At 41.0% G+C, this 11,370-nt stretch overlaps 1 protein-coding gene across 1 annotated transcript in view; it reads right to left on the bottom strand.

Moving 5' to 3' along the window:
• Positions 1 to 11,120, bottom strand: part of LOC105505410 (protoheme IX farnesyltransferase, mitochondrial) — a 138,992-nt gene extending 127,872 nt beyond the window's left edge. The window contains exons 1-3 of the mRNA XM_011933235.1: positions 10,970 to 11,120; positions 6,224 to 6,357; positions 3,633 to 3,954 (exon numbers count right to left, since the gene is read on the bottom strand). Of these exons, the coding sequence (XP_011788625.1) occupies positions 3,633 to 3,954; positions 6,224 to 6,357; positions 10,970 to 11,012 (499 nt within the window). The 5' untranslated portion in view covers positions 11,013 to 11,120. The remainder of the gene's footprint in view (positions 1 to 3,632; positions 3,955 to 6,223; positions 6,358 to 10,969) is intronic.
• Between the last annotated feature and the right edge of the window lie 250 nt (positions 11,121 to 11,370).

Below are 11,370 nucleotides of genomic sequence, written 5' to 3' on the forward strand. Positions count from 1 at the left end.
CTGAGCCTGGGAGGTCGAGGCTAGAGCAAGCTATCATTGGGCCATTGTATTTCAGCTTGGGTGACAGAGACCCTGTCTCAAAAAAAAAAAAAAAAGGTAAAAAGGCTTAACCATATGAAGCCAGAAAATCATATAAAGCTGGAAAATAGGTCACCCTATTTCATTTCAGGGTCCCAGATAAGTTGGTAAAGAGTGGTTCAGGGCCAGGCGCAGTGGCTCATGCCTGTAATCCCAGCACTTTGGGAGGCCGAGGCGGGCAGATCACAAGGTCAGGAGATCGAGACCATCCTGGCTAACAGGGTGAAACCCCGTCTCTACTAAAAATACAAAAAATTAGCCGGGTGTGGTGGCAGGCGCCTGTGGTCCCAGCTACTCGGGAGGCTGAGGCAGAAGAATCATTTGAACCTGGGAGGCAGAGGTTGCAGTGAGCCGAGATCATGCCACTGGACTCCAGCCTGGGCGACAGAGGGAGACTCCACCTCAAAAAAAAAGAAAGTCTAATTGCCAAATGCTGTTGAGGGGAAGGGTAAATTATACTATGTTTTTAGAAACAAATTTGTTAAAAGATTTAAATGTTCAAAGCTAGCTATTACATTTCTAAATACTGATCCTAAAGGCAGACTCACATGAGTATACAAAGACATACATAAAAGTTAATAACAGAATTGCTTTTAACAGTAAAAAACCTGAAAATATCACAAATGTTTACCTGCAGAAGACTAGTTAATAATGGCAGATCCATACAATGGAATAGTATGCAGTGAATACTGTGAGTGAAAACTATACATCATAAGAAAATGGTAAGTTGCAAAACTGTGTGTGTGTATATATATAAATATATATAAAATGATCCTATTTCTGTAGAAGAAAATTTACAACCATAGCTCTATCTGCATATGTATCTATATAGAGAAGGCGACATTTCACACAGGGGTTTTTATCTAGAATGGTGGGAAAGGATACTTTCTCAGTTTAAAATATATGCTTCTGTATTATTTGAATTCTTTTTTATAATAAGCCTATACTAATTTAATAGAAATTTTAAAATACTTAAAAGGTAAATAAGACAAAACATCAAGTCATCATATCCCTCCAAAGAAGCTTCCAGGACTTTCCATGGCTATGATCTAACTCTTTAGCCTGATACACATGCCAATATAACAACATGGCCACTGCCTAACTCTTCAATCTTAATAAGCACCTCTCCTATATGATACTCAGGTCATACTATGCTACTCATAGTCACCCTGCAGCTTTTTTAATGTGCCAGGATAACTCAGACTTCTTTGCTTTTGCAAAGACTCTTTCCTCTACTTAAAATTCTCCTCCTCATCTTCTCTGCCGAGTAAATATTCATTCACCTCAAGTCCCTCCACAGGCAAAAACAACCTTAGGGAAAATATAATACACATTAAGCAGACAATCAAATGTTTACCTATACTTATTTGGAAATTTGCAGTGTCTCCCATGTGTCGAGCGTGCTGTTGGATGCTTTCTATGCATTAATTATTTAATTCTTAAATGATCTATTATTATTCCTACTTTACAGATGTGGAAATCATCTCAATAAAGTTAAGGAACTGCCCAAAGTCTCACCGGCTAGTAAATGTGAGAGCCAAGATCTGAACTCAAGTGTGCTTATCAATTCTGAGTTTTGAGAAGGGAGACTGGGACCAAGAGCCGAATTAACAAAGGCCTTGAAAGGATCTGACTGGATATGAGACAGGCAGACCAGTTTCCCATGGAGGTGGGGGAACAAGTATGGTGGGGTGGAAGGACTGGCCTAAATGGTAGGGTGGAGGGACAGGGAAAAGGGAAAAAAGGTTGACTCTGAGGAACAGTTTGATCAATTCAGGTTACAGTGTTCCTTTAACACTAAGCAGGGTTGAAACAGAAGATAACATGGAGAAACTATAGACTCATATAAGCTAGGAAAATCGAAAGCAATATTTTGGGAAAGTTAGTTCGGCAACCCTGGGCTGCATGAACTGCAGGGTAAGCGGGGCAGAGAACAAAAGAAAAGAACAGTGAGGAGCTGCTGCAAAAACCAACAGCCTCCCGTGTTTCTAACCTAAACTGGGATGGCAGCTTCAGAAATGAGGATGGGAAAGCAAATCTTATAGGCCTTACGAAAGATTCTGTTGGTGACAGAAATTAGATTAAAGATGAAGGGGACAGCGGAGAGCAAAAAGTGAAGGCGACTGTTCTAAGGTTTCCCCTCTGAAGGAAGTGAAGAATGCTGTAACTGACAGAAATGGGACGATAAGAGACAAGAGCTAATCTGCCGGGTGGACGTGCTAAGTGATGGCACACACAAAGAAGCTCCTGCTGTTGACAGGCCACATCTGATGCCTACGGGCTGAGAGGCCTCTTTTTTGGGGTGGCATCCTTATAAGCATAACTTATCTATAGTCATTCTTAACATGTCAGCAGCATGACACTCAGGCCACTTGTGTAAATGACAAAAGAGAATTTCTTTAGAAACATGCTGATTCCTTGCTTAGTGACCATAAACCACTGAGACATGTTTTCAAGGTTATCACACAGAATTCATCTCACTGTCTTAGAGTTACATTGCGTAAGTCTTACTAAGACGTTTTAGCTCCTTCACCAAACCCCCGAGTCTATTCATCATTTCTTCGAAAACAGCTTTCTTTAAGTAAGGCTGGTCGCTAAGGAGAGCAGTTGTCTAGTTGTTGTCTAGTTGCCTGCTTTTGCCCTGGATTTCAGGCTCAAGTCTCTTTAAAAAACAACAACAACAAAAAAAATCACCCTTTCTCTGATCCTTCTCTGCTCTCACAAGCCTCCCTGTCTCATCTTTTCATCTGACTCCAATATTATTTACCACTTTCTGTCCTCAAAGAGGCCTGGCTTACTCTTACTATTCACACATTATATTCAGTCTCTTTATTCTCATTTAAGAGGAATAAACCACATTTCCCCCAAGTTGCAGGATGACCCAGAACATACCTTCTAAACAAAGTTAGCCCAGAATAAGCTAAGTCAAAGTTTGGCTATACGATGGGATAATAATGATGCTCTACCTGACTTACAGGGTGATTGTAACAACCAAATAACTTAATTATGGTAATACAATTTGGCATAGGATGCTAGAATTAGGTTAAAAAACAAAATCTGGTTCAAATCTCCTTTCAGGAAAAATGCACCCTACATCCCCACAGACCTGTGACAACCCCAGAGGCTCTACAAGAAGCAAAACACAGAAGTGAACCGGGAGACTCAGTAGCCACTGTGGATTCATATCAAGTCCAGCAGTGCAATTCTTCCCATTCCAGAACTCAAGTCAACAAAACTTACTATCTTATGCATCTTTACAGTAGGTGTAAAAACACTAAAGACAAGGAAATAAGCAGGATAAACACTCAACTTTAATTGCAAAGGAAAGGGTGACTATTTTTAGTACAATACTTACAATGCAAAACTATTTACAATTCTGTGTAAATAGAATTCAGAAGTTTAATTTCAAATCCCAGTTAAATTGAAGAGAGGAAAAATACTAAGACAGGACCTGCAGTTCCAAATTATTCTTTTCGGGTGGTAAATAAAATGAGCTTTTTGTTTAACTAAAAACAAAGTTTCAAATAAGTAAGTATATCAGAAAAACAAAGTACCTGTGAGTTTGATTTTGGATAGTCGAGCCAAAATTCCTGGCAAATCATACACTTGTAGCTTCATCTCTTTCCACCGCTTTTCCTCTTTTGTCTCTTTCAGTACATCTATTGAGTCTTCAATTACTGAGGCTGGCTCTAGTTCTATCAATTCCTTTTCATTTGGCTTTCTGGACAAAGATAGGCTGGGCGGTGAAAGAGGTCTCATCTCATACATTTCTGCTTTGGCTTGACCTGAAGATGTTTTTTCAAGGAAAGGAGATGCTACTGGTTCTGGCTTGGGTTTTACTTGCTGGTTGTGGCTTCTGTTCAGCTGTGTGACATACTAAACAAAAAAGCACAAGTTACTATAAAACCAAGGCCCCAAAAGCTCTCAAATGGTTGTTTAGCAATCTCTTTAATCAGTTCAGCTTTTACATTATTTGAAAGCTTTTCCCACAGCTTTAGTATGTGTTAATTCGGCATGTATTTATAGAGCGCTATATGGAAACCACTATACTAAGAGATAGGGAGAATAAAATTTAGGCCTCAGTAATGGTTTTCAATTTCTGTAGTTTAGAAAAGCATAGAAATATACGTTCCTTGAAAGAAAAGTACATTTACTTGTTATCCATCTCCTCTAGAATTTGCCCTGGAGGCTTAACATTCCAAATACAATAAAAAAGTTTTCAATAATTAAGAGCCCAGCCGGGCACAGTGGCTCATGACTGTAATCCGAGGATCCTTGAGCCCAGGAGTATGAGACCAGACTGAGCAACACAGGGAATGTCTCTACAAAAACAAAAAAAAAATCAGTGGGTCATGGTGGCATATGCCCACAGTCCCAGCCACTTGGGAGGCTGAGGCAGAAGGATTGTTTGAGTCTAGGAGATTGAGCTGTGATGGTACCATTGTACTCCAGCCTGAACGACACAGTGAGACCTTGTCTCACACACAAAAAAAGATAAGAGCCCAAGTCAACCTGTTGACTTTCCATGTTCTCAGGCAAACAGTATAGGGAGGGGCTCAGTGGTAGGGCATAATCCAGGACTGAATGATTCTATAGCAGGGCAGGATGAAGACAGAACATGGGCTGCAGAGTCAGACAGTCTCTACCACTTACTAGCAAAATTAATAAGTACTACTACTATTTGTGAAGTACTTTACAGTTTTATATAATATATATCTCATTTAATCTTCTAAACAGTTGTCAAAGAAGATACATCATTATTAGTATCTCTCTTTCTCTCTCTTTAACTTACAGATAAGGAAACTAAGCCTCAGAAATAAACTGGCATATCAACAGCCAACAACCAGCTATAGGTAGGCCTGGGAGTGGAGCCACCTATGCTGATAACTATTTAAGTGCCTTTTCCATTACATCACAAAGATGTGAAATTACATACATTAGTCTTAATAAAGAATTACAGACTCATGAATGAAGAGTTCTATTTACATAAAAAAGGGCATTACACATATTTGAATTTCTCCTCTAAATATCCACCATTATCCTTGACCCCCCAACTTAAAAAGCCTGAACATTTCTAGAAATTTAAATTTCTTATCAACATACTGAGTTTTATTAAGATTTTAATTTAATTTTAAGTTTTAAGTTAAAGATGAGAGAAATGTAAAATAGGACTTTAAATTATAAGTTTGCTGTTCTTTCAGGCTGGCACTATGAGTTCTCAGCTATCATTCTGCCATTCTACGACCCTTTTTCTATCTGAGAAAATGCAAATGGCTTCACTGGCAATTAGTAGTAAGTTCCATATTGCCCACGAATTCACAGAGTCAACCTGGATTGATGGATGTTATCAATACCTATTATAAAATGCCGCGAAAATTATAAAAACTGTCGAATTGTTTGAATTTACTCAGAAGTGCAACTGTTAAAAAAGACTTTTAAATGTACTGCTGATTTAAGAAAATGAGAGGGTTGGCCGGGCATGGTGGCTCATGCCTGTAATCCCAGCACTTTGGGAGGCTGAGGCGGATCACAAGGTCAGGAGATCGAGACCATCCTGGCTAACAGGGTGAAACCCCGTCTCTACTAAAAATACAAAAAATTAGCCAGGTGTGGTGGCTGGTGCCTGTAGTCCCAGCTACTCAGGAGACTGAGGCAGGAGAATGGCATGAACCTGGGAGGTGGAACTTGCAGTGAGCCAAGACTGCGCCACTGCACTACAGCCTAGGCGACAGAGCGAGACTGTCTCAAAAAAAAGAAAGAAAATGAGAAGGTCACACTTTTAAAGTAACTATTTCTCTATTACTGATGTAGTCACAGAACTCCAAAGAATTTTAAAAGATGTATCATAACAGTTCAGCTTTTCCCAGTTTTGGCCAGGTTGAAATATGCCAGAAGTTTTCAGTCTTTCTCTAAACTTAATCAGTAAGTTCAGAATCATACTTTTAACCTCAAACACCAGAATTATTCTGGTTTCGGGTAAGAATAATCAAAACAAGAGATTTGGATAAATTTAAGGACACTAAATAAAAGTTGTTTTCAAACAGTATTTCTTAAAACTTTTATTAAATAGGAATTTCTGAAATTCCCTCAACAGAGAAAAACAAAGGCAGAAAGTAACAGAGTAAGAATGGTCTTCTAAACATACCATGCGTTTGAGGAAGCTAAAGTGCTGAAATGTAATCCACTGCTTATTGACATTCCTGAAAAGATGTAAGAACTTGTGAGGGGATTCCTGTATAGTTCTTCTTTCAAGATACCAGACACAGCCTCCTACCCAACCTATAATAGAGAGAGAAGTGGAAGAAAGGTTAAATGATTCGTACTTCTAATCAAATGATGACTACACCTCCCCAGAAGCAAAGCCAGCCACTAATGCAGTGCTACACTGTGTGATGGGTCCGAGCTTTGAAATAATCTAATCCCGATTTGTGAATAAATGCAATTTACCAGCCCTACTCATTGTTCAAGTCAGTGTAAGTCTTCAGAAGGGCCAGGGAAAATGTTCATTTCAGGATCACTATGCTTTATTACATTTAATGCTGAAATGACCATGCTACAGATCTTTTCAAGAAAATATAAAATGATCCGTTCAGTCAATTTTTCAAAAGTAGAAAATAAAAAGCATAATTTTTCTTAATAAATGACAATAAATTGAAATATATAGATATCAGGTTAATATTTTAACTATGTAGGGTAAGACAACAAAAAGAAGAAGAAACAGTTCTTAATAAAGTATGACTCTATCAGTCTAGTTAGGAATAAGCTATTTTTGTTGTATCTAAATTTGGCTTTTAGATTCTACTGAAACTTCTCTCAAGTATCAACAAATTCAATGCTTCTCTGCCTTGGTCCTCATCCTATTCAAGCCTCCGACAAGCCATACAACACTAGATTCTCCCGATGGCTTCCATGACACTAAGTGTTCCTGGTTCTCTGCATTCTATTTCTCAGTTGCAGATGGTGTCTATTCTTGCTATGTATGCCACCTTAAGGTAGCCATGTTCCCTCTTTCTGAGCAGTAAATACTGTCCCTGAGCAAATGTAATTATAGGATAATTTCTGATCTTCAAACCATTTCTAGAGTCATTGGGCCTATTTCCATCTCCTCTCTTGGTAACTCTACATGGATGGACTGCAAAATGTCTGTAAGAGCGTTTTATTCTCAATCAATCTCTACTCTGTTCCCTATTGCACATAAAACCATTACTTATTTAAGACTTCAGGAACATCTTGAACTCTCCTGTTATCACCTAACAACCATCACATCCAATCTACTCTGAAATATAGGTCAGATCTGTCCACTTCTTTCCATTTTTACTGATCATCTTACATTTATCATCTTATATTTGGACTATGGTAATGACAGCAGCATTTAAGCTAGTCCTCCTGCCTTCAATATTTCCTTTCCTCTCCAATCCACGTTCCCAGAGGCAACAGTTTTCTTCCTGCGGCCCTGAATACATATTACTCACACAACCCACCAAAGCAACATTGCCCATGACCCTCCACTAAAAACACCACACATTTCACAATTTGCTCATCTGTTTCTATCGTTTCCTTGTTTGCACGCCACTCTCTGTCAAATTTTCTGTCTTTTTCAACTACTCTATCACTTTATGCCATGTTGTATGACACTTCTTCATGCAAATTGTTCCTATCATCTAAAATTTTAGTTCCTTGATGGCAAGAATTCCCCTTTACTCACCACCTTTGTACAACAGCTAGCAGAGCACTTTTATGTAATAAGGAAATAATGTTTGATGACTAGATAGCCCACACAGCACACCTGGACTATGGGAAGGCGAACTATCACGACCCCAAGAAATATATCACAATTTTCTTAGACTGGATGTAAATCACTTCTTCATTGAAATTACAGTCTCAAACCTGAGTTAATTATGACATGCTTGTTTTCCATAAACATGAAAATGTGTTTGCTTTGGAACCACCTTGGAAAATAACTCTCATGATTAAGTGAGTGGATTACCTGAGGTCAAGAGTTTGAGACCAGCCTGACCAACCTGGTGAAACCCTATCTCTACTAAATACAAAAAATTAGCCAGGCATGGTGGTGCATGCCTGCAATCCCAGCTATTTGGGAGGCCAAAGTGGGCAGATCACCTGAGGTCAGGAGTTCGAGACCATCCTGGCCAACATGGTGAAACCCCATCTGTACTAAAAATACAAAACTTAGCCAGCCGTGGTGGTGGGCTACTCAGCTACTCAGGAGGCTGAGGCAGGAGAATTGCTTGAACCCGGAAGGCGGAGGTTGCAGTGAGCCAAGATTGTCCCATTGCACTCCAGTCTGGACAACAAGAGTAAAACTCCATCTCAAAAAAAAAAGATTAAGTGGGTCAAACTGAGATTTTACAGAATGGTAGTAAGAAAAACAGCTAGGAAACTGACATTTCATTTAGTTGAAACACGTCACATTTCTATGAATCAGTGCCTAGAAACTGAAAGATATTTCAACCTTGTGTAAACAAATTTAAGTTTGAAGATACACAACGAGTATACATTAAAATTCTGGAAGCATAAGACTATATCTATTATTCACCATTAACACTGGCTCCTGATTTTAGGACATTTAAAATTAGGTAAGGAGACAAGTAACTAAAAAATGCAGACTTTTTTTTTTTTAATTTTTTTATTTTTTGAGATGGAGTCTTACTCTGTTACCCAGGCTGGAGTGCAGTGGCTCCATCTTGGCTCACAGCAACCTCCACTTACGGGTTCAAGCAATTTTCCTGTCTCAGCCTCCCGAGTAGCTGGGATTACAGGCGCGTGCCACCACGCCCGGCTAATTTTTGGATTTTTAGTAGAGAGGGAATTTCACCATGTTGGCCAGGCTGGTCTTGAACTCCTGACCTTAAGTGGTCCACCCACCTTGGCCTCCCAGAGTTCTGGGATTACAGGCGTGAGCCACTGCGCCTAGTTTTTAAATGGCTATAAAATACTTAGAACTTTTAGAAGCAAAATCAGGCACGATACTACTCAATCACTAACACCAGGTTACCTTCTCTGCCACCTCGTCCCACCATGCTGCTTCCCCATCAAGCTCTCTTAGTAGATCTTCCAAGTGAGTCATAGGAAGTTATACAGGCCACTTACAGCAGAGATTTGGCAATTATGTTCACAGCTTCAGGGAGTAAGCTGTCTATTAATTCCTTCCATACCACCACTGCAAAGACCGATGCAGCAACAAACCATGTGGGCCATATGCAGCCCACCATTGGAACTGGGGAATTCATAGTAGTCAAGCAGAATTATCCTATAGCTGACAATATAGAATGGAAAGGCAGAAAAACAGCTCATCTGAAGGATGCATGCTGGAAAAACCTACATACAGAGGAGATATTTCAAGCACTAGAAAAGGATGAGTTCTCTGAGAATGAGTGCCCAGGATCAGGATCAAAGAACATTCACAGTCAGGGATGGTAGAAAGTAACAAAGAAGTGATTCAAAAAAGAATCACGGGACTTTAAAAAACAACAACTTTTCATTATAGAAAATCACAGCCATGTGTAAAAGCAGAAGAGTACCATGAGCCCCCATTACTTATCCCCAAGCTTCATCAATTACCAAACCCTAGCCAATCCCGTTTCATCTATTTTACCTCTCCACTTTACAAACCAATTAGGACCTTTGAGATCACCTACTTCAATTACATCATTTTACAGATGAGTAAACTCAATTCCAGAAAACTCAAATGAATTGCCCTGGGATCACACAGACCAGAAGAGAGCCATAAAATAACATTATGAAAAAGAAGAATGCAATTTCATGGAGTCACAGTGTCAACATCACCAGATGGTGCAGAGAGTTTGTGTGTGGTAGGTGACAACTGAAAAAAGTTTCTGGGATGTGATCAAAAGGCAGTCCCTGGCTTCTCTTATCTGGCCTCTAATATGCACCACCAGCATCGCATTTCTCACACAACCATTAGTTAATCATCTAAGATACTGGGGGCAAGATAATTCCCAACGTCCTCTTTCATATCTCCATGGGGACAAATTGCATCCATCCACAAATAACTACTGGGAGCAAACAATGTACACTAAGTAATGTTCTGGGCACTGGAAACAGAGGTAAACCAGAGATGGACACTGTCCCTACCATCACAAAGTTCATATGCTAGTTGGGAAAAACAAATAATAAACTAGTATATAAATAAACAAGTATAGACTGTGCTAACCATAATGAAATAAATAAATGGAATGATGTGAAAAAAAAGAGGTAGGGGGCCCTAGTTTATATAGGGTGGTCCCTATAAAGGCCTCTCTGAAAAGGTGACATTTGAGATGAGATATTACCAAGAGTTAAGGAAGAACATTCCAGCTCCAACATACAGTTGTCACTAGTTCCTTCGAGTGAAAGGATATTAAAGACCACTCTGGCGGTACAAAGATAAAAGCCTGAGGGGGACTACAGTCCGCTGTCTGCAACTGTCATTATCATCACCGTTGTCATCATGACCCTTTATATTGGAACAAGGCTTCTGAGTGGAAGCAAAGCACTTCCTTGTCATTGCAAGCCAGTGGCTAGAAGCTGAGGATCTGATAAGGAGGACTGTGGAACCCCAAGGTTCTACTCTGCCCTCTCCTCTAGCTTCCGCTATCTGAAAACCGAAAGAAGCACTAAGACACCGCTCTTCCGCAGAAGCCGGATGGAAGAGGCGGCGTGGACCACCAAAGCCACAGTGCAAGACTGGACCCTAGTTCCGTAGCCTCTTCGCTCCAAGCTACTCCAGAGGTCAGTTCCCCCACCACACCGGTGGCCGGCCAACCTCGCCAAGGGCTCCCCAAGGTTGCAGCCAGCCGGAACCACGGCCTCGCACGTGGCAATAAGAGAAGAATTTCCCCCAAGGTCGTGCCCAAGGCAGGTACAGTACCTGCCAGGAGGCGCGAGGAGAGAGTGTGAGGAGATGCGGCCATAATTCACGAGTCTGGCCGCTCCCCGGGATCCCCGTGTCCTCTCTCCTCACGGGCTGCCGGGCGCCGCCATCTTCCTTCCCCGCCCCCCTGTGGGAGTAGTTCCGGGCCGTCACTTCCGGCCGGCGGGCTCCGGGAGGAGGGCGTGGTGGCTGGAGAGGATCGGAATGTACACGCTGGAGTGTGGCGGGCTGACAGGTCTGAGACCTGAAGGACTTCCGGGAACCGCAAAGTACGGTGTGGCTCCGTTGTCCTGAAGAAAAAGCCGCGCGCGGACGACTGGCCGACCCGCGCTCGCAGCTCCTGGACGTTGACAGGCATCCTCGGGTGACCGGGTGAGGTGGGCAGGGCTGGGCTGCAG

This window comes from Colobus angolensis, unplaced genomic scaffold, assembly GCF_000951035.1.
Source record: "Colobus angolensis palliatus isolate OR3802 unplaced genomic scaffold, Cang.pa_1.0 Scaffold125, whole genome shotgun sequence".
NCBI lineage: Eukaryota > Metazoa > Chordata > Mammalia > Primates > Cercopithecidae > Colobus > Colobus angolensis.